This window comes from Rhamphochromis longiceps, linkage group LG3 (assembly GCF_057381845.1).
Source record: "Rhamphochromis longiceps isolate RC_006_pf linkage group LG3, R_longiceps_female_GT1.1, whole genome shotgun sequence".
In the NCBI taxonomy this organism is placed as follows: Eukaryota; Metazoa; Chordata; class Actinopteri; order Cichliformes; family Cichlidae; genus Rhamphochromis; species Rhamphochromis longiceps.
The window spans coordinates 2,281,092-2,304,600 of record NC_140559.1 but is presented as its reverse complement, the minus strand read 5'-3'; the positions used below and the strand labels follow the sequence as shown (position 1 = coordinate 2,304,600).

Genomic DNA, 23,509 nt, shown 5'->3' with positions numbered 1-23,509 from the left:
GTCTGTTTCCTGTTTTTTTCTGAAGGTCCTTGTCTCATGTGAGTGTGTTCAGTTTACGTTTCCCGTGTCTCGTCAGCTCTGATTTCTCCCAGGTGTGTTCCCCTCCTGTCTCCCATCCCTTGATTACTGCTGTTTGTATTTAAGCCCCGTGTTCTCCTGCCTGTTGCCGGTTCGTCTGCATTAATTCCCTGCGTGTTTCTATGTTTCCCTTGGTCTCCAGTTAGAGCTTCAGCTGCCTGCATCTTGGGTCCTCATTAAATTTCACATGGCTCATCCCTCGAGCCTTGACAATGAGAAGCTCTAAAGTGAAGATTTCTCTTCTTGAATCTCTCTGCTCCTCATGAAGGAGCTTTTTTACTGTTTTAAAAAAAGTGTGCGTCCCTTTGTCCACTTTGACAGACAGCTGACAGCTTCAATCATCATTAATACTCATAAAAAAATAATGTTTAAAAAGCATTAAAGCAGAAGAACAGGAAGTCCTGCAGACCAACACAGTTTAGTGTCTTAAATGCTGCCAGTGCCTCTCTTTGCTTTAACCAACCTTTCTCTTTATTTCTGAGCTTTTTAAGGACTTTAACTGATGCATCAACCTTTGAAAATGGAAAGAAATCAGTCAGATTCATGGCTGCATCACAGTGTCACATGTAGTTCTCCACATCAGCTGGATTATATCTATAGCAGCAAACAGCAGCTGACGCACAAATCTTTGTCTGTGTGAATAAAGTTGGATCAGTTCAAACAGTTTGTTGCTCTGCTTGAAAGCAGCAGTTTTTCTAATGCACCACCTTCATGTTTCCTTCATATTTGAATCCCCCTGTAGATGCTGACAGGTAACCATGTCACACAGAGCTCAAGCCTTTGAATCCAGCTGTGACTGTTGATTTTCTATTGAATGGACTTTTTCAAATCCAGCTGTAGGCCTGTGTTTGTGAGCTCATTAACAGCTGTTTGTTTAGAGAGACGTGGTCCTCACAGGACAGCCACTACAAACATATGATTTTATAGAATATGATGCATTACTGCAGATTCAACACAATAGAAAGGATTTGAAATGAGCTCAGCCTTAAACATGTGCAGCAGTAATATTGATCCACAGACACTGATGGGAACATTTTTCTGCACAATAAGTACTTTGACTTTTCATACTTTATGTACAATTTGCCAGTACTGCAGTTTTGTGTGTAGTGAGGTGTTTTCATGGTGTTTTCTTGGTGCTTTTACTAAAGGAAGGCTTCTATCAAATTCTTCCACATGTTGTCAAACTGAGCTGTGTGATGAAGTGAGTGTGATAGAAACACTCAGACTGTGTTTCTCTGCTTCATCAAGTCAAATCTGGTCCTCAGAGACTGAATAAAGTCCTGTCCCACTAACAGCAGCTCCAACAGTCTGTTCACTGCTTTCTTCCTGTCAGTCTTCATCTTTCTGCTGCGTCTCCTCTTCACACTGACCACTTTCTATCTAACAGTGAGCTCCCAGTGAAGCAGCAGCATTCAGCCTGTTAGAGTCAACACAAATGTCTCCATCCAAGCTCATGTTGTGCTTTGTTGTCCTCTCAGTCCCCCAGGTGGAGGTGGATTCAGGGGTGGAGTCTGTCCAGCTGCCCTTCAACACCACACTTCACCTGCCTGAAGACGCTAAAGTGGAGTGGATGGGCACATACGTGAAAGCCCACGTGTATAAGAACGGCTCTGACCAGCCTGAAGAACAGCACCAGTTTTACAGAGACCGAACGAAGATGAATGAAGACCTGCTGAAAACTGGAGACCTCAGTCTGACCCTGAAACACCCCACAGATGGAGACAACAGGACCTACACCTGCACCGTCTACAGCAGGGAGGGAAACATCCTGCTGAAGAGAAAGGTGGAGCTGAAAGTCAGAGGTCAGTGCTGTAGATACAGGTCAAAGGTCAGAGGTCATGCAGGAGTTTATTCTCTAAAAGCTTTTAGTTTGAATCTATTTTCAGTTCATTCAAATAAAATAAATTCTTTGATGTTTTGATCTAAAAGCCAAAAATGTCAGGCGGAGCAACTGTGTGTTTAAATGAACTAAGAAGAGCATTAAAATGATCCTACCTTCAAAATAAAAGCCTCTGGCATGATGTGAGTTTGGATCAAATCAATAGTTTTGTTAGTTTAGTCCAAATCAATGTAAATGTATAAATATCAATAGTTTTAAAGCTGCTGAGATCATTCAAACACTTTGATCCAGTCATTTGGATGTTGTCACATGTCAGGGTGGAGCAGCCATAAATACGAGGCTTTTATTGTGAAAATGCTGAGTGTGATGATCCAGAGGAGCCCATGGGGTGTTTGTGGCTGGATGCAAAGGTTTGTAGCTCTCCTTGTAAAGAGAAACAGCTTGAAGCTACAGAGGAGCGTCTGCAGAAGAAGACAGGGGAAAGAGGAAGAAGCTGAGGCCGCTGGAGAAAAGACAGGAAAAGGAAATCAGCTTCATTTGTTGGAGGCCGTTTGTTCATCACACTGAAATATTCCCACTTTAGAGACAGGAAACAAAGTGAAGTGTGGATTGATGTTTGTCTCCATGATTTGGGCCCTGGAGTCATTTCTTCATCTCCCACTTTAAGACATATTAATGTCAGCCTCACACGTCCCACAGTGGACACATTTCTATTTCTAGATGATATTTGGAGGATGGTCATGTGTTTCTCTGCTGTCACAGCTCTTTGTGATATTTGAGCGCAGCTGTAATGTTTGTGTGGTTAAAGCCACCAGACTCCACTGACAAAAACTCTCATTTTAGCCGGAGAACACGGGGCTGCTGTGGGACTTTGTGTTTGCAAAGGTTTCTATTGGAGGCATGTTTGCCTTTATTATATAGGTGCAGAGAGTAGACAGGAAAGTGGGGAGAGAGTGAGGGACACACAGGCACCTGTAGTAAGCCCCGCCTTCAGCCCACCTGCTCAGCCAGGTGAGCTATAGCGCTGCTTTAACATGTTGGTGTGATTGAGAGTGAATGAAAGTGAGTGATGGAGGCAGCAGGAAACTAACAGGCTGTTTGTTCTGAGAGGTCACATGACTGTTGTTCTCAGCAGAGTCTGATGATTTGATGAGACCATGAGAGCGGCTTCAGTTCCTCATCAGAAAGAGTCTGACAGAAGCTCCTCCCTCTGTACCCCAGTAGACTTCTATTAGACTGCTCCAGATTCCTGAGAGTTCACACAGAAAACTTTACAAACAGCCAAAGAAAAACTATTGAAAAGCTTCAAGATCACAAAGAGCTCTTTCACAGCACATATGAGCCATTAAGAAGTGCACATTTGTGTTTCCCACAGTCCATCATCCAATAATATCAAAGGACAAACTGTGAGGTAAAAAGCCTTCAGCTCTTTTTGAAGGAAGCAAAAAGACTTTGGTCCTGAGAGATGGTTCAAAACACAACTCAGACCTACCAAAGTATCATTTGTGCCAAACACATGAAGCCTTCAACTTTGTATGTGTCCAGTCAGTGTGGCAATAGAAGTCACTGTGAGGATTTTCAATGTGCTGTCAAAGAGCATCCAAACAATCAGGTGAGGATGAAGAGAATTAGTGTGGATGGACAGAAAATCCATATCCAGTGTGATTTAGGAGCAGCTCATATATAATGAGTGAAATGAAAGAAGAGCACAGACAGGAAGAACATGAGTGAGCAGACATTTTGGAGCTGCTGATCCACACAGGGCTGGATGGAAGGAGTGGGAGTCCATGATGGCTCAAAGTCTCTGATCTAACTGTTCCTGAGCCTCTCCCCCTGCCTCCTCTTTGGATCTTCTCCTCCTCTTCTTCCTTATCTGCCTCCTCCACCACTGCTCTCTCCTCCCTCATCTCCTCCTCAGCTGAACTGAAGTCAGGGCTGTAACATGAGGAAACGTGCAGAAATGACTGAGTCAGCATGTTGTTGAAGTGAGTTGAGTGATGGTGAGCAGATTAGATGTGCGAGCCTCCCTGTAGAGAAAAGCAGATCTTCTCCAGAGTTTCCCACCTCATGTTTTCCTGTGTCACAGCTGATTGTCACATCCTGGCTGTCACTAAATGAGTGGTCCAAAGGTGGAAGGAGGAGCACAGTTAGATTGTTCACCTCCTAACCTGTGAAATCAATCAGCTGAATGAAAAACACTGTGATCCTATGAGCTGCTATCAGGGCTGCTCCATTCTCAGGATTCTCATCTGGATGACTGAAGCAGATTATTGATGAAGTCAGCAAACAGCTTTCAAAATGGCTCTTTTTCCAGGGGAACTCCCTGAAATGTAAATCTCATTGGAATGAAGAAGAAGTCCAAAGGCGTGGTTAGGCCCAGACTTGTGGCTGTTTTCAATGTAAAGCCCATGTTGCAGGCAGCTGCTGCTCCTTACTGGCCCACAGCCTCCACTGATGGATGTGTCAGCTCACTTGTACTGTAGCCACGGGGAGAGCGATGGTGAAGCTGACAACCAGAGGTGTAGCGCTATTTGTTGAAGTAGCCCAGCTGTGCCATGGAAGCACAAGTTTCCAGAGATGATTGGACTGTGAGCAGAAATGATCCATGTTGGACTGAATTGAAGAACAGATCATAAAGTCCTCTGTGTGCCCAGCCCGTCTGTCTGAGCATCTTCATCAGTGTGCAGCTGATCTACAGCTAATGTGCTGATTGATGAGCAGCCTGTTCATGGTGATGATGAGAAACAGATTGGATTCAAAGCACAAATGAGTGAAAAAGGAGCAGCAGCCATGATAGAGCGAGTCCTCTGCTGACAGAAATAGTGGAGTGAAGGATTTGTGCAGCGTTTCTCTGTGAAAACAGCTGATTCAGATCAATGAGAGGAGGATGAAGGAGAAGCAGCATGTTTCTGATAGAAGCATCACTGCTGTGCTACAAACTGCTGGGACTGTGTGTGTGTGACGGCTCAGCTGGAGGCAGGATTGGTCCAGAGGAGAGCTGCTTTATTCCAGACTAACTCTTCTAGAAAGCTGACATCTGTGTGGAACAGCTGACCTGCACCATGTGGAAAAGAACAGCAACATGATTCAGCGTCAGATCCCGACACATCCACAGATTCATCCCGTTACAGGAACTGTGCCACACGTGGCCTCTGTTTGTTCTGCATTGATGCTGCAGGGATTTCTTCAAGTCACTATAATATAGTGTCAGATGGACACATGAAGCTAACACGGCACATCTTTGTGAGTCTGCAGCATGTTGACACACATGTCAGTGTTGTACAGATCTGAGAGCAGCACAAACAAACTCCATCAAAGTGATTTGTGCTGTTGCAGAGCTGTGTGACTGCATTTGTCTTCATTATGGACACATTTCTACAAATGGGACTAAACATGTGACCCTCTGCACATCCATGGCTCAACAGTGCACCCATTGGCTGGATGCAGCTTGTATTGTGGCTCCTCCCCCTTAGCTTCAGGTCAGTTTAGCTGTGTTTCCTCCAAATCCCAGAATTCCTGAGGAGCAGGAATATGTGGGGCTGGGCTCTAAACACTCAGGGTGAGGACTGAGTGAAGAGCTACAGGACAAAGTTTCAGCGCTGCGCTCACAGCTTTGAGACGTCCAATCAGCAACTGGTCCTGATAACATCTCCCCTCTCATTCCACATACATGAAGACTGCTAGAAGCAGCTATCAGCCACATCAGGCTCACATCATGCTTGCTATTAAACATGCTGCAGTCTGCAGTAAACTCCCTGCCACAAAGCTTTGAGTCTCCTCCAAATGCACCTGTAACAAGGTCACCTGCAGAAATAACTGTGTCCACGGGCAGAGTCACCAACACTCTGCACCAGAGCTAAACCTGCTTTGGAGCTAAAAAGCTGCTGTCAGGGTTTCCTGCAGAGCTTCAAATGTGGAGACTGAAAGCTGTGGACAGTTTCTGTGGCTGGATTATTTCATATGTGTTTGTTTCACTTTCAAAGGAAAGTGTTGGAATAAATCAGGTGTGTGACGCACACTTTACTGCAGATTGTTCTCAATGTAACACAAAAAGCAATCAAAATGTGATTGATCCTGATGTGCTTGTTGCTTCTAGCAGTGTTGATGTATTTGCACAGAGAGGGGGAGATGTTATCAGAGTGTGTAAGTGATCAGATCTGATGCTGAATCATGTTCATGTACAGTCAGCTGATCCTCACAGTTCAGTTTGTAATCATGCAGCTCTCCTCTGATAAATCCTGAGCTCCACCTGAGTCTCAGTCCTCAGGACCTCACACAGTCCCAGCAGCTTCTATCAGCAGAGTTCTCCCTGATATCACAAACATATTGATCCTCCTTCAGCCTCCTCTCATTCATCTGTTTCCACAGAGAAACTCATCAGTGAAACCTGAGCTTACTGTGGATTATTCTGGTGGCTCCATCACTCTCTGCCTCACACGCCCTCATCTGCTGCTTTCCTCTGATTGGCTGCTCTGACAGAGTCATGATTGGCTGCATGTTTGTATAGAAAGCAGCACGTTGCTGGTAGATCAGCCATCAGCTCATGTTTGTGACTGCAGCATGGCACCAGTTTGCTCCTCGTGTTTCAGTCCCAGACTGACCTGCAGCTCTTTAGTAAATTCAGACAGCAGCTTTGTAACTGTTAGTAAATCTGACCATGAATATCATTATGACACCTCTGACCACTCATTCTGTCTTTATTGGCTTTCATACATGAAACACGCTTAAAGTCACCATTGAATCTAAACTGGATGAAAGCAGCTGTGAGTCACTGCAGCAGCTCTGTGCCAACAACCAACCAACACCTGGGTGGAGTCCCAGCTGAAGCTGAGAGATACTCAGAGACAGAAGCAGCTGTATGGAAGCGTTCTACAGGACGGCTGACACAAAGCTGATGTTACTGATGTCTCCTAGATAGATCTCATGGACCAAAGGCTCTCTGTGTCATCTCGGCTCCAGCTGAACTAAACTGAGAGTGAATTTGGGCTTTCAGGGAGGGGTGAAAGCAGATTCAGGTTTCATCATGTTTCTGTTCAAAACATCAAATCAAGCTGATGGGAAGTTGTAGAATCCTTCAGAATAAAAGCCTGACTATTCAGAGCTCCAACATTAAGAAGAGCAAAGTGAACCAAGGTGGGTGGAGGCAGCAGAGGAACTGTAGGGTGGAGCTGAATGCTTCATCAGTGGGATGATGCAGCAGATTTCCTCCACCTTGCACAAACTGTCCTGTTAGTTATTATGACTGGAACATCCAAAATGTCTCCAGAGGCTCCGAGTCCAGCTGAACATGTATTAGTGTTTAGAGTGGAACTGAGGTGATAGGGACTAGGACCTGGGGGACGTCAGTCAGTGACGGAGCGGTCAGCAGGTGTGGGCAGGTGTGGACAGGTACTTGATGGAGTGTTTCCTGCTGGATTCCATATGATATGTTAGCAGAGAGGATCTGGCTCCTGATTGGTTGAAGTGGAGCCATCTGCTGCAGAAAGATGCCTCCTGTCCCAGAAAACATTGAAGTTGTCTCTAAAGCCCAGGCTGTGGGAGTCACACACAGAGGAGAGCCAGGTGTGGAGGCCGAGCAGCCGCCCAAACGCCCCACGGCCACAGGTGGGAGTGGGGCCGCAGATACAAACACTACGGTGGGCTTGTTTCACAGCCTCACAAAGACACACAAAGTCCAGTTTGAGGAAGTGGGAGCGCTGTTTGGAGTCCGGTTGGTGCCCATGTGGATAAGGATGGTGCCGGCCTCCGGACGGGATCGTATTCTGCCAGGAAACTTGTCTAAAACGTCCCAGAGCGTCGGGCCGGGAAAAGACCGAGCGCACGCCTCCTTTATTGTGAAATTCCTCACCATGGTAACTGAACACATCAGCTGGTCTGCAGCAGGTCATGTTCAGAGTTTGAGGCTCAAAGTGTCCCATTTTCACTGATTGTTTCCCGACGACATGCTTCACGTGTGATATGGATCCTCTGCTGAAGGAATCTGCTTTCTATCCACAACCTGTTGATCCGTGTCTGACTAACAGCAGCGCAGGAAGCCCTGCAGTTACAGAGAAACTGTCTGAGTCGCATTGTTGCTGCAGTTTACCTGCAACTGCTGTGAAGAAAAAGTCTCACTGTGTTTGTGTTTGGTCCTAATCTGCTGCCTGTCTGTTTGACATGCTGGATTTCCAGCTGATAGATGACAGATTAGAAACTGATCAGTCTATTGATCACACAATATTCCATCAATAGAATTGATTGGACTTTGATTTGTGTAACAAAGTGATTTCCACGTCTCCTTCATGATGTGACAGTGTCAGAGCTGAATGCACTTGTAGAGCATCATGTTTTTATGGCTCACATTTAAAGTGTTGCAGCTCTAATGTACAGCTGTCATATTAGAAATAGAAGCAGCTCTGATTTTAGTGCTCAAAGAAATCTATGAAGTGATGAATTCACACATGAACAGTGTTCTGCAGCGTTCCTCTCGGCCTTATTTGCAGCTCCACTCTTGTTTTTGCTCTAATAATTATTTCTCTCCATGAGCTGTTTCTCTGCCTGAAGGAGGCGCCACTCCATCGCTTCATTTTAGTGCAGAACAAGAGTCACATGATGCTGCTCTGAACACCAATCACACTTTGTACAGCTCATGTTGTGTTTGTTGTCCTCTCAGAGTGTCAGGTGGAGGTGGAGGAGGGGGCGGAGTCTGTCCAGCTGCCCTTCAACACCACACAAAACCTGCCTGGAGATGGTAGAGTGGAGTGGAGACGCTATGGCCCACACAGGACTGTTCACCTGTATGAGAACGGCTCTGACCAGCCTCACAAACAGCACCAGGTTTACAGAGACCGAACGAAGATGAATGAAGACCTGCTGAAAACTGGAGACCTCAGTCTGACCCTGAAACAGCCCACAGAAAGAGACAGTGGAGAATATGAATGTGGAGTCTGGAGGAATGATGACATCATGAGATGGAAAACAGTACAGCTCAAAGTCAGAGGTTTGTTTGTGTGTGTGTGTGTGTGTATGTGTCTGTGTGTGTGTGTCTGTGTGTGTGTGTATGTGTGTCTGTGTGTGTGTGTATGTGTGTCTGTGTGTGTGTGTGTCTGTGTGTCTGTGTGTGTCTGTGTGTGTGTGTGTGTCTGTGTGTGTCTGTGTGTCTGTGTGTGTGTGTGTGTGTGTGTGTGTGTGTGTGTGTGTGTGTGTGTGTCTGTGTGTGTGTGTGTGTGTCTGTCTCTGACTGTGTTGTGTCTCCTCTGCAGGGAGAGTTCAGGTCCAGGATCAAACAGGGGACATCAGGAACAGAAGCAGCTCCATTGATCCGACTCCTCTGATGGCTGATCAATCAGTTTGATCTGTGTGTTCTTTGATTATTGATCAGTGATGTCAGAGTGGAGTCAGTGTGATGTTGTTGTTGTGTGTTTGAGACTTTTAGTGTCCATGAAGGTCTCTGCTGCCGTAGATCCTCTGAACTGTGACAGAGGTCTCACTCTGGAGGAAACTCTCAGCACTTTCCAGCAGCTCCTCCATCATGGAGGACGTTCCCTCACTGTAACAGGTGGAGGAGAGAGGAGAGGAAGCACAGGTGGATCCTCTGAGGAAGAGGAGCATCCTACAAACCACATGATCACATGACCAGAGGACAAGCATGTGCAGAAACACATTAAAGTCAGCCTGTAAACACGTTTGTGTAAATTCTAGTCGTGTTTTTCTGTCACATTCAAATAAAAGCAGAGAAAGCAGAACAAATGCTGAAGCTGTCTGTGTGAAATAAAGGAGTTACAGTACACACACACACACACAGACACACACACACACACACACACACACACACACACACACACACACACACACACACACATCTGTCTCCAGCAGCTGTCTGAGCTGCAGTCTGTATTGTGTGTGTAATATCTTCACATGTTTCTAACATTACAGTTTTATCTTCAGGTGTAAAATCAGCTGCTCTGCTGTCTTCTCTCCTGATCCTGTGTGATTGATTCGATCCTGCAAACGCCACAAATTTCATTCCAGCTTTGATTTGAAAGCCAGCGAGTAAAAGGATCAGCGATAGTTTTCAGAGCGATGCCAAAGCTTGGGTTCCTCTCCTACAGCAGCTTTTCTTTTCTTTCTTTCTCTCCCTGTGAAATACAGCAGCTGGACCTTTGGCTGCAACACACTGTGAGACAAACTGCACACAAACAGTTTGTGTGTTTGCTGATGTTTGTTGAGCTGATAGAAACGCTGCATTTGAAATTAGCTGACACTTCAAAAACGTTCCTCCCTTTATGCTCGCTGCTCTTCAGCAGGGCTAGCTAGATGCTAAAGTAGCGCTAACACAACTTACCTGCAGTCGTTCAGCTGTCGTCCCAAAAACATCTCAAATAAAAAGAAGAAACAAAAAGAAGCTTTTCTGTCAGGGAGGCGTGTCCTTCTCACCTTCAGACATGAGATTAGAAAGAGAGAGAGTTCAGATCACAGTGCAGATATGAATGAATGAATCCGTGCTCGTCCTCACGGCTCCTGCATGCTTTTAAAAAAGTGTGTGTTCAGCTCTGATCTCCAATCTGTTCTTTTCTCTCTTTGTTTCCTGGGTTCATGATCATCATCACACCGTCTGAGGCTCCTAAATATCCACGTTTGCTTGTTTCACTTTCACACTCTGGGAGTCAAAGATGTTTCAGCTCCAAACTCACTGAGAGCTCCTCGTGCCCACCACGTGACCACAAACATCTTTGTGCTCACGTGCTGCTCGTGTCTGAGACGCTTTAGTTTGAAGGAGACAAACTGCAGACGCAGCATTTCCTGTTCCTGAGTGTAAACCTGAGCATTTGAAATGAGCTCCACAGGGAAGCTGTAGGTGACAGAGATGCTCACAGACTCACTGACGTTACAGTCTGTCAGCATCACGCAGTATCACAGACACACGGGAAGATTTAGTGCAAGTGCTGAGAGACACACAGCAGACATGTTGACTGGAAACATGTCAGACTGAAATAAAGCAGAAGCACATGTTAGCACATGCTAATATGATGTGGATGACTGCAGACCTGCTGATGGTTCCAACACCATCATTAAGTTTGCAGATGACACCACGGTGATTGGCCTCATCAGTGACAACGATGAGGCCGCCTACAGGGAGGAGGTGGATCGTCTGGCTGAGTGGTGCGACAGAAACAACCTGCTGCTTAACACTGAGAAGACCAAGGAGCTCATCGTGGACTACAGGAGGAATGCTGACCCACATCCACCCATCCACATTAAGGGGACGGCTGTGGAGCGTGTGAGCAGCTTCAAGTTCCTGGGAGTCCACATCTCCGAGGATCTCACCTGGACGACCAACTGCTCCAAGCTGGTCAAGAAGGCTCACCAGCACCTCTTCTTCTTGAGGACTCTGAGGAAGAACCACCTGTCCTCAGACATCCTGGCGAACTTCTATCGCTGCACCATCGAGAGCATCCTGACCAACTGTATAACAGTCTGGTACGGGAACTGCTCTGCCTCGGACCGGAAGGCGTTGCAGAGGGTCGTGAAAACTGCCCAGCGCATCGCCGGAGCACCACTTCCTGCCATAAAAGACATCTACAGGAAGCGGTGTCTGAAAAAGGCTGGGAAAATCATCAGAGACCCCAGTCACCCATCACATGGACTCTTCACCCTCCTGCCCTCTGGGAGGCGCTACAGGAGCCTCCAGACTAAGACCACCAGGTACCGGAACAGCTTCTTCCCCACAGCTGTCAGACTCCTGAACTCTGCCTCCTGACATCTGACCCACGTTAAACTCATGGACTGAACATACACACACACACAATGGACAACTGTACCCTCAAACACAATAATAACATGGACTGAACCACCACTCACAACCACTAGCACTTTATATAGCCTCTGTAGAAACTATCTACACCCTCACTTATCTTAACTGCACTACTGTATAGCTCTGTGTAAATAATCATTCTGTACATTCGATAATCTTTAATCCTACAACTGTTTACAACTTGCATAGTTCCCATTTCTGTATAGCTGTATATCTCAGATTCCTGTAAAGTTATTTATTTCATATTCTGTATAGTTTTTCATATTTATATCCTGTCCATATCCTGTACATAGCTTGTACTCACTACAGCCTGTACATACTTATAGTTATAGAATATTCACAACATACTTCATACCGTGTACATTATAACATAATAGACCCATTTCTGTAATATACTCACATATCTATATTATTGCTAATATATATTGTAATATATCTATATCACTAAAGCACTTCTGGATGGATGCAAACTGCATTTCATTGCCCTGTACCTGTGCATGTGCAAAGACAATAAAGTTGAATTCTATTCTATTCTATTCTATGTGTTTAGTGTGGGAGCAGGACTCACCTGAGACACACCTGTGTGGATGCTGCTGCTTCCTGCTCTGCTCTTTCTGCTGATTCAGCGTCTTCATCACATTTCTAAGTTTGAGGCTTTTCTCAGTTTCCATCAATAAATCATGAAGTCGACCTTGAAGACTTGGGTGGATGTGAGCCAGATGTGAACAGATGTTTAACATGAGCCCGCTCTACACCCCTACAAAGTTTGATCAGAGTTCATTCACAACTATTCGAGCTGTCGTGTTCACACACAGAACGACACGCACACACACGCTACCACAAACATAACCTGTGTTTTCAAGGTGAGCTAAAGCTCCAGGTGTCACATCAAACACTCACAGGGAAAACACCAATCACAGCACGCACACATATACTGAACATTACAGAGAGAGTTATTAAAGACCAGCTTTTATCACATTTATTCTTCCTCAAAGTTCCAACAGAGTCGAACAACCCAGAGGGAAATGTCCGGGTCCTCCCAGCAGCCAGTGAGCTTCTGTAGAGAGGACACGTGAATAAAGCCGCAGTGATCCACAAACACAAACAGCTCTTTGCTGCCTTTGACTCCTTACTTGATGCAACAGCTGATGCTGTCAAACAAAAACAAACTTCATGTTGACCATCAAACTGATCTTTATTGTCTTTCTTGCAGAAAGTTTCATTATTTCATGGGCAGCTGAAAGAAGTAAGAAGTGCAGAATATGACAGGAAATAAGTGGAAGAACAAAATCTTCATTTCCTCCAAGTCTTCTGGGCCTGGATGTGATGGAAACACTCACTGAGTCCACTGCTGTGCTCATCACTGAAGCTCATAATGCAGCAGGTAGTATTGCACATTTGCAGGACTGAAACATGTTTGAAACCTTGGAGGATTTCCTGCTTCTTCTCCAGGTCATTGAAGCAAACTGCTGGGCCTGAGCGGGCAGTTTCCCATCGAGTGTCCAAAAACTCTTTAACATGGTGGAGATTTCATAGCCACGCTGTAACCACGCTGTAAGAACACGAGGATGATCCACCGTCACCGTTCTCATAGGGGGGTGGTCTGATTGGTGGAGTTTCTCTGTTGTTGTCGAGTCTTTACTTTACAGTAGAAACTCCTGCAGGTGACTGTTGTTGTCATTTGCTGCTGTAGAAATAAAACTGAAGGAGTTTTGCAGGTAGAAGATATTTGATTTACAGCTTCTCACACACGAGACCAGGCCTGCAGCTATCCATTATTTTAGTGTGTAAACAGGCTCCGCCTCCACGTTAAACTGTGACATCATCATCACTGCTGCTGTTATCAGTGTTTGTGTTTAACACTGGAGGCTGTGTGGGCTTAATGTGCTCAGACTTTTATTCACACGCTGCTCATGAACACGTTTCTATTGGAGGTCTGTGAAACATGGAAGCAAAGAATTTTATAATCGAATTATTGGAATTACTCGATGAATCGTTGCAGCTCTACACGAGACACTTTCTTTAAAAACCATCAGACTGCTTTCATACATGTTAACGCTTAAATACAGAAAACTTCAGCCTGATTTTCCCGACGTATGAAACTATGTTCAAATCCAGATGAACTTTTTTACAAAGAGCCTGTTTCTGTTAATATCACATCAAAAGTCTGTGATGGTGTTCGGTCTCGTTTCCCAGCTTTCCTGTTAAACACAACACTTTTCATTTCAGTGAAGTCCAGTGGATGGTGCTGCCTCTGCTGGTCCCTTATACTGCAGTGTTGCTGGAATACTGCTCTGCTCTCACCCACCTCCTCCTCGGCCTCCTGAAGGTCTCCACCTCCACTGCTGCCTACGGCCTCAGCAGCCTGTCCATTCCCCTGAAGTGCTCCTCTTCTTGGCTCCACCTTGTGGATGACCTCCTGAACTGTTTCTGCTCCCCTCTGAGGTTTTATTTCTAAGTTCCTGTCTGTTGGTCGTCTGCTTCCACTCCTGGACTCTGAAGCTTCTTCTGTTTTCTCTGATTTTGATTTTCACTTTGTTCCCCTGGAGATGTTTGTGGTCTTTGGACGTCTGCATGAAACCTAATAAACTGTTGGTGTGTTTGTTTAGACTGTGTCAGGTTTGAATTTGGTTCCACTCACTCCTGGATCATAACAGTTTTATTTAGAAGAGGTCAGAGTAACATGTTAAACATGTTCATATATTTTACTGTTAAATTCCACTTCTCCTAAAGCTGTTCCCACAAAACAACACATTTATAATAAAGACAAACATTAATAAACAAGTTTTTGAAAATGCCAAAAAGTTTCTAACATTTAAGAGTAATTACAGACCAAATGAAGACTTTAGATGCAAAAACCTCTGAGTTAGTTTTACACCTTTGTTGTGAATGAGGCTCCTGTCTGTAATTTGGACAAAGACAAAGTTAACCTGAGTTGATACAAAATGCAGTTTATAAATGATGATTTCATTGATTAAGAGAGAAAAGTCATCCAAGCCTGGTGCTGTGTAAAAAAGTAACTGCCCATCTTGTTAAATCATGAATTAACTGTGATGAACTTTCTTTAGAAAGCTGAGTTCAGTTTCACTAAACACACCTGATTACTGACAGAGCTGCTGAATCAAGAAATCACTTCAATAGTCACCTTCTGGCCAACTGTGCCTTAATTTTATTCCACAACCTAGACATCCACATTACTCATACTCCCATAACACATACATATAGGGCTGTGGGGGTGGGCACCCTATACAGCGTCCAGAAGATGGTCTGTGTATTCAGCCTCACCTCTGGTGCCGGTGCCAACCTCTCAATTTTAAATGCCCGTAGACATTGAGGGTTCTCAGCAGGGGCCGTGTCAACACCTGTCGCTCTCTGGCTGGAAGCACCCGTCCGTGTTTTAAATGCACTTTAGAACAGCACTCAGCAAGAACACATATGAGCGGGCGGAGAGAGCTATGGGGTCTTCTGTTAGCCATCGGGGCGGGGGGCTGGGAGGAGGAGTTGGCCGTCTGGTCGGGGTCTGGGATGCGGGGCCTCCCTGCTACTAAGGGGCCTGGGGCGGTCTGCTTGTCTCCACCCCAGGGAAAAGGACAAGACAATAATTCTAATTGCTAAAGAACCAAACGTGACGGGCAAAATAAATAAATGAAATAAAATAAATAAATAATTAAATAAATAGAAGCTGACTGACAAAGCAACACATCATGCTGCTGTCACAGTCCTGGGTCTGTGGGCCAGTCTGTGTAATTCTGGTTTAACTTATATTATTTGATTTGTTGTTTTTCATGGTTTTGGTTCCCTTTGTTTTCTGCTTGTGTTATATTTATATTTCCTAGTCTGTAGGTTTCTGTCTCTGTGCCCTTCCTGTGCTCATGTTTCTCGTTTTAGTTACTCTTGTCTCTGTGCTCCATGTTCCCTCTCTGTCTCCCCTCAGTCTGTCATGTCTCCATGTCACAGTGTCAAATCCGCACCCTTGTGAATGTCTCGTATTTCCTGTTTTATTTTGACAGTTCCTAGTCCTGTGTTCAGTGTTTTCAGTTTTGCTTTACATGACAGCCATGATCTAAAGAAACTTGAGAAACAAAGTCACTGACATCTGTCAGTTTGGAAAGGGTTACAAAGTCATATCTAAGGCTTTGGCACCAGTAAACCACAGTGGGAACCATTACACATAAATGGAGAAAAGAGAGTGCAGCGATGACTCATCCAGGAGGTCACAAAAGAACCAGGAACAACATTAAAGAACAGCAGGTTTCACATGTTTCAGTTAAGGTCAGAGTTCATGATTGAACAATAAGACAGAGACTAAACAATCATGGAAGAGTTCAAGAGAAAACTGATCAAACAGAACAAAAAGGCTCGTCTCACATTTGCCAAAACATCTTGACTGACGAGATTAAAGCTGAACTTTGTGGAAGGTGTGTGTCCCATTACATCTGGTGTAAAAGTAACAGCATCTCAGAAAAGGAACATCATAGCAGCAGTAACACTTGGTGGTGGCAGAGTGATGGTCTGGGGCTGTTTTGGTGCCTCAGGACCTGAAAGACTTGCTGTGGTAAACAGAACCATGAATTCTGCCGTCTATCAAAACATCCTGAAGGAGAACGTCCGGCCATCAGTTCATGACATCAAGCTGAAGACCACTCGGGTTCTGCAGCAGCACAATGATCCAAACACAGCAGCAAGTCCACCTCAACAAAAACAAAATGAAGACTTTGGAGTGGCCGAGTCAAAGTCCTGACCTGAATGCAACTGAAATGCTGTGGGGTGACCTTAAAAAGGTGGTTTATCCCTGAAAAGCCTCCAACTCTGCAAAGATGAATTCCTCCTCTGTGAAAGACTCAGTTATCACAAAGACCTGATTGCAGCTGTTGTTGGTAAAAGTCGCCCAACCAGGTATTAAGTTTAGGGGGCGATCACTTTTTCACACAGGGCCGTGTAGGTTTGGATTATTTCTCCCTTAATAATAAAAACCTTCATTTAGAAACTGCATCTTGTGTTTTCTTTGTTTAATGTTTATATTTGTTTGATGATCTGAAACATTGAATCGTGGCAAACATGCATAAAATAGGAAATCAGAAAGGACTCAAACATTTTCACCCCAGTGTTTGCAGAGTTCAGTCTGTGTGAGAGCTTTATGGCAGAATCAGAGCAGGATGACTTTGTTTCTAAGAATGGAGCTCGCTGTGTTTCATGAACTGCTTCACAAACTGACTCCTGCCTGACAAAGACAAACACTAACTGGAGACTTCTGCAAAAAGCTGAGTTGAAACTAAGCACTAACTCTGCTGTGCATGGTGAGTGACAACAGCTGACTCCGTCTAGTGCTCTTTACACAACAACATTTCTGCTGTTGTGTGTGAGTCTGTGAGCAGCTGTACGTGAAGAAAACCAACTGCAGAGACGTGACGGAGTTCTTTACTTTCACTAATCTTCCTTCAGACCACTGGAGAAACTGATGGATTCAACAATGGGATGATCAGTGCGTGATGGGTCGTCCTCACTGAGCTCTCAGAGGAGCTCACCACGACACAAACGAGACGTCGACTGGAAGGTTTCCCAACTGCAAACCCCGATCACTGAAGCGTGGCAAGGTGTGGGCCGACCAAAGCCCCAACTGGACCACAAGAACAAAGCAGACAGAGCCAAACAAAGACAACAAGATTTCACATCCAAGTAACAAAGATGGTGAAGTCAGCAGTCGGTGTGAGAAATGTGGTGAAGCTGTGAACAGCTGGGAGCGTTTGTCTGTGTGTGGAGCTGTGACAAACCAAGACAGGTACACACACATACACTCTCTCACACACACTTCAGTGTGTGTCAGTGGATGTTGACATTGTTCTATTGCTGCTGGGTAATTTCCTTTATTTGATAGCAACAGTGTAGATAGACAGGAAAGAGGGGAGAGAGAGAGAGAGGGGGGAGGACATGCAGCAGGGTGGATTCAAATTCAGGCATAATGCTCTCAGGCCATGTAGCACCTGCTCATCACACTGAGCTGAACAGCTGTTCCGCTGTTGTGTCATTGTTTTTGTTTCCATTTTCAAAGTGTAAAAAACGTCAAATAGAAACTTTTTCAAACATGTGATCGTTTACGTGTGGACCAAAATATAATGAAAATAATTATTCTGACCAAAATGACAAAGAGAAATAAAAACACAGTGATTCTGACACGGGTGGTTTTTGACCCACTCATGGAAGAGTGTGGGGTCCAGTCACTCATGTAGCTAAGACAGGAGGGTCCAGCTGATTTTACACGGTGGTCACATACAGCCCACTTTGATCTGAAGTGGGTGGGACCAGTGAAACTTCCTGTCAGTGTAAAGAAGTCACATATTTAACTGTTTTTCTACAGGATGAAGAAGAAGCTGCTGTGACAGAGAAAGAAATCTGTCAGCACGACTCTTTAAACTGGAAGAAATCAAATGACAGCAAAAGCTCTGACAGCTCGTCGCCCACTCTGTCCAGTTTGAACTGTAGTCGTACAAAAATGAAGATTTCGATAGCAGAAAGTGAAAAACAGAAACTTTCTGTCATTTATTGTTTGTTGCTTCATGACTTTGTGTGTGAATGTTCATCAGGTTTTTATCTGCAGGGAAAAACATGAAAATACTGTTAAAAGTCCAAAATGTCTGCTTGTGCTCAAACAAGTTCAGAATCGTATCATAATCATTCGTTACAATTATAAACAGCTGTAAGCTGCTTTGTTTGATGTCATATTCAGTACTGAACTGTAGCTTTAGTCTTTTTCAAGGAAGCTGTTTTTCTTCAGTGTTTTCATAAAAGCCTTATTTCTCTGCATTTACTGCCACCAGTGAGAACACGTGAAGTTTAAGGACAAGTGTGAAACCTTTTGGCGTCCACGGTGAAAGATGGCAGGTGTAGCAGGCCTCTAATTACTGCTGATAACAGCCATTGAATGGACTGATGATCCATAAGGTGTTTTCAGTCTCTCTGTGCTGTCGTCAGTAGACAAGTTAAGAAACAGAACATTTGAAGATAATTCCAGTAAATAACACTGAAACATGCTTTTATTACTACTTGTCGTGGGCGAGTCTCTCCATGTTTGGTTATGACACCACCTCTGGACAGTGTCCTCATCAGCTCACCTGACATCTGTGCCTGACTGTGATCTGAAGCAATCAGCTTTAGTATCTGCTCATTTCAGTCATGAACAAACAACAAAGTTCACACAGAACAAACCACATCAAACATTAAATTCACTGTTTTCATCCGTTCAGAGACCAAACACTGTGGTTCATAACATTTAACTGCTCACAGTGACACAGAGTGGGAAATCCACGGTGTTAAAAAGCTTCCCACATGTTTGCTCCATGTTTCTATCTAATGGAAGGCCCAACACGTCCGTCCCATCTACCAGGTTTCATTTGTATTATCGTTCTTCTGGGTTCAGAGCAGCACAAGAAGGGCCCTGGACTCACTGGAGCTTTTTCATTTATGATCCTTTTTGAATCTTTCTGACAAACAGTGAAAATGTGTTTCTTTAATCTCCGTCTATATTTTCATCATGAAAACTCCACAGGACTCTGAGCCCTTATGATCCCTGCACAAACTCATCTCTAACCCTCTGCTGATCTTTGCTCCATGGATTTAACTCTTCACTGAACTGGACGTCCACAGTGTTCAAATCCCTGCAAGCAGGATGAAGTCCAGCCAGCCAATCACAGGACAGGAAGTGATGAGCTGACACAGTGATTTGAAGCTGTCAGGGTGAGGCTGCTTCATTTAGGTGTGAAACTATGAGGAAGCTGAACGCCTCCTCTTTCCTCAGCAGTGATCTGTGGCAGTCTGCCATCATGTTTGGCTGCACTCACTGAATGTGACTCACTGAAAGCTGAACCATGTTTTTGATGATCACACTTTAATTTAACAGCTGAACAATGAACTTTTAGAAAGAGTCAAATCTGACAAACAAACGTTTTTTCTTCATGTTGTTAAAGTTTCACATGTTCAAATATTTCTGTTGTTTCAATGAACAACATAAATGTTGATGTGATGTCCAAGTAAAACACAGAGTTTAGATTGATTTAAAAACGTCTGTAATCCAGATGATTCCAAACAAAGTGTAAAATAAGAGCAACATTTCATTGAAGCTGTGGCTTCATTTATCACAGTGTCACAAAGAGTTTCCTGTTTCCAGCCTGTCAGCTCTCACAGTGTTATATTGCACATGTGCTGTGAGTAATAATCTCAATAATAATAATAGAAATGAATAAATAAAGAGATAAACAGCACCAACAGGAGCCTGCAGAGAGTTTCTGCTCTTGCAAAGACAAACATGTTTGTTCCAACAGAACATTCAGATCATAATTCAGATGTGAAAAGCTGTCAGACAGGACAGCTTATATAAACACAGTGTTTAGTTTGTGAGAGCAGGTAAAGGCAAAGAACCAGGAATGAACTGTGGGGACCTGATTGGACGCTTTGGATTTCCTGATCTCACAACCACGAGTGCTGCTGCTGCGCCCTGCTGGGGCCAGTTTCCCCCAAACTGTCCCCTTGAACCACCTGGAGGTGTGAGCGCTTAATGTTAGGCGTCAGTTATTAATGTTACTGATGTTCTTCTGTGTTTCTTTTCTTTTGTGTCTGTGTGAGCATTGCTGCAAACCCTCTGCACTCGACGTCATCCTGCAACATTTCAAATCCAGACAGTAACGCTGGACGAAGCTTTAAAGCCTCAAACACGGAGCACCAACTCGTCTATGAGCACATCTGCATTGTGTAGAAATACAATAATGAAATAGCTTCATTTAAATCTTTGATAAACAATTGAATCATTTTTCAATCCTAACAACAAAACTACTCCATCACTTTTATTCACACTGAGATCAAATTATCTTATCTCTGACCTTTGACCTCAGCTTTGTCCCTGATTTTTTTCTCTTTTTTGAAACAGTTTTTAGGAGGCAGTGAATTCTTTGAAGCTGATGTTTGGTGCGCCCTCACCAGCCCAGAGAGATAAGAGGAGCCGAGACTCTGTGATAAGATTCAGCGATTAAACCAAAACTTATTTCCTTTGTTTGTTCGCTGATGTTGAGTCTGAGAAATGCCGACTCCCTGAATACTTCTGTGGTCACATGACCATCAAGGTCTAAGATGTTTCAGCTTACGCTGCACAACAGGCTGTTCAGTTATAATCAGACAATCTCCAAGGTGTGCACATGATCCAGTTAGTTCATAGGTCACACAGCCTGGTGTTTCTATTCATTTGTCCTTTCACATCACAGGAGAAAAACAGCAGCTGGTGTGATGCATCCAGATGAGGGTCCATCAGAGTTGAACTCGACAGCATCATTAACAGCACAAGCGTTACACTAAATCACATCAATTTGAGGCGTCTTCAAAACCCAAACTGTGCAAACTCACTTTTATTATTTATTCATTATTATTTTAACTACCTGCAGTTACACGAAGCTCCAACAGCTCAGTCTGTACTTACACTAATGAGGGGCGCCCCACAAAAACTCTGAGGCAACGACTGATAACCAATCAGAGAGCAGCAGAAAGCAGGTCTAACACCTTAATAACTACACACACACACACAGACACAGTGTGTCCTTCCAGAGCCCTGCTGGCCTCTGTACTGGCAGATTACTTTATTCTCTGTATTGATCACAGTTTTTAACCAAATCAATTTAATACTAGTAACATCACTTTGTTACTTATGTTAGCTTCACAAATGGACCTTATGTGCTATCACACACACACACATACACAGTGGGGCCATAATGTAGTTTTTAAGAGCAGCTGTGTCATTTATCAAAACATCAAAAGTCCTGCATGTATGTGCCCACGTGTTGTATTGAAGCAACCAAGTGATGAATCACTGTTTTCCACTTTGTTGTTTTGCAAAGTGTTTTTTTGTTGCATTGTTGATTTGTTTTTCACCGAAGCAGCTAATAAAGCACAATGGAAAACAATTTTGCCTTTCTTGTAAGACTCTATAAGAGAATGAAACAATGATGCCAGTTATAAATAAAGACAATAAAGTGAATGAATTATGAAACTCATTTTATTTCTATTAGATCTGACAATGTTGTGTAACACTAACAACCTAAGACAACAAATAGATGCGTTGGCCTGTACAGGAGATAAAGAAAAATTAACAACAGCTGTGAAATGGAAGAGTTCAAGTCACCAAAGGAAACTGGAGCTGGGCTTGTTGCAGGATCTGAAGTTACTAAACACTTCGTGAGTGTCTGCACTAAAACTTAGGACCATATAATTATAAATATGTGCGTGACGAAAGCTGGGCAGCACGCTAACGTCCTTACTCGTATGGGTCTAACCCAGGGGTGGGCAATCTCAGTCCACGAGGGCCGGTGTCCCTGCAGGTTTTAGATGCGTCCTCGAACCAACACAGCTGATTTAAATGGCTAAATTAGCTCCTGAACATGTCCTGAAGTTCTCCAGAGGCCTGGTAACAAACTAATCATGTGATTCAGGTGTGTTGACCCAAGGTGAGGTCTAAAACCTGCAGGACACCGGCCCTCGTGGACTGGGATTGCCCACCCCTGGTCTAACCCTTTCACTCCTTTGGTTTATTTCCTCGGACTTGTGTTGTTACCTTTTCGTCAAGTCTGTCTTTGCACCTGCTGTGTTCTCCATCGTTTGGTACATGACTGTTTTCAGACTGAAGCTGATCAGACCATCACAGAGAGCCTGTGGGGGACCGCTGACCTCTCAGCTTTGTGAAACACAGACGTTTTCTTCAAACACTCACAGCAGTCAGAGTCAGTTTAGTATTTTAATGTGTTTCAGTTACACTTTGGTCAGGTTCAGGCAGCAGAACTACTCGGCTAGATTTAGGTTAGTTTAATAAAGTTTGGGGTTAAAGTCGACTCTTCCTCAGGTCAAATCTATGAGTTAGTGCAGTTTGTTCTTTAGTATAAACCATAAAGACAAATGTGTCACATGTCCAACCTCCTTAAAGGACAGCCTCTCCCATCTGTGGACCCTCAGTGCTGCCGGACTCATCTCATACTGAACTCACCCACTCTGTGTCTGTCACGGTCCTGGGTCGGTGAGTGTTAGTTTATTTTGATGTTTATTGTTTGTTTAGGTTCATTAAGTTATCCAAGCTCGTTTGTTATTATATTACCCTTGTGTTAAGCCTCCCTTGTCCTTCATGTGTTTTATGTGTGTGTGTCTTATGTTGTCAAGTTCATGTTGTCGTTCCTGTCATCTTCCCTGTACTCAGTCTCCCTGGTTCGTGCGTCTACCTGTCATGCTTCATGTCTATGTGGTTATGTTAAGTTCATGTCATGTTTTATCTCCATGTCTCTGTTTCCTGTTTTATTTTGAAGAGTCTGGTGTTCTTTGTTCATTGCAGTTAGTGTTACTCTCCCCTGTATGGTCATTGTGTCTCATTCTAGTCAGCTGTGTTCTCGTGTGTCTCCACTTCTCCTGATCACCTCATGTGTGTATTTAAGTCCTCTGTTTTCTATGTTTCGTTGTCAGGTCGTCTGTTTGCATCCCCATAGTGTTACGTCATAGTTTACTCAGTGTTCATACTTTGTCGTAGTATTTTCACTTCTTAGTCCTTTAGTTTTCTGAGTGTTCACAGTTTCCTTAGTTTTCATAGCTTCATGCTGTTTCATGTGCCAACATCCAAATAAAGGATCGTCTTCTGTTCAGTCATCAACTCCAGAAGTGTCTGCTTCTGGGTCCTGTAAACTAAACTTATCGGCGCACCCCGCCGTGACAGTGTCAGTCATCAGTGGATTCACTGTTCCTCAGGTTTCATTAAAGGTTTTTCTACATTCTTTGTTCCTGTC

The 23,509-nt window shown here is 44.1% G+C and overlaps 2 protein-coding genes across 4 annotated transcripts in view; one reads left to right on the top strand and one right to left on the bottom strand.

The window, feature by feature from the left end:
• LOC146672519 (uncharacterized) overlaps window positions 1-10,247 on the top strand; it is a 49,169-nt gene extending 38,922 nt beyond the window's left edge. For 2 of the 3 annotated variants that reach the window (XM_085386106.1, XM_085386110.1), the window contains 3 exons: window positions 1,557-1,880; window positions 8,571-8,897; window positions 9,160-10,247. In XM_085386106.1, coding sequence (XP_085242232.1) covers window positions 1,557-1,880; window positions 8,571-8,897; window positions 9,160-9,251 — 743 coding nt within the window. In that variant the 3' untranslated portion in view covers window positions 9,252-10,247. The remainder of the gene's footprint in view (window positions 1-1,556; window positions 1,881-8,570; window positions 8,898-9,159) is intronic. The other variant, XM_085386102.1, reaches the window with a different exon arrangement.
• The window catches only part of LOC146672509 (nuclear factor 7, brain-like), a 190,792-nt gene that overhangs the window by 9,268 nt on the left and 158,015 nt on the right, over window positions 1-23,509 (bottom strand). The window lies entirely within an intron of this gene.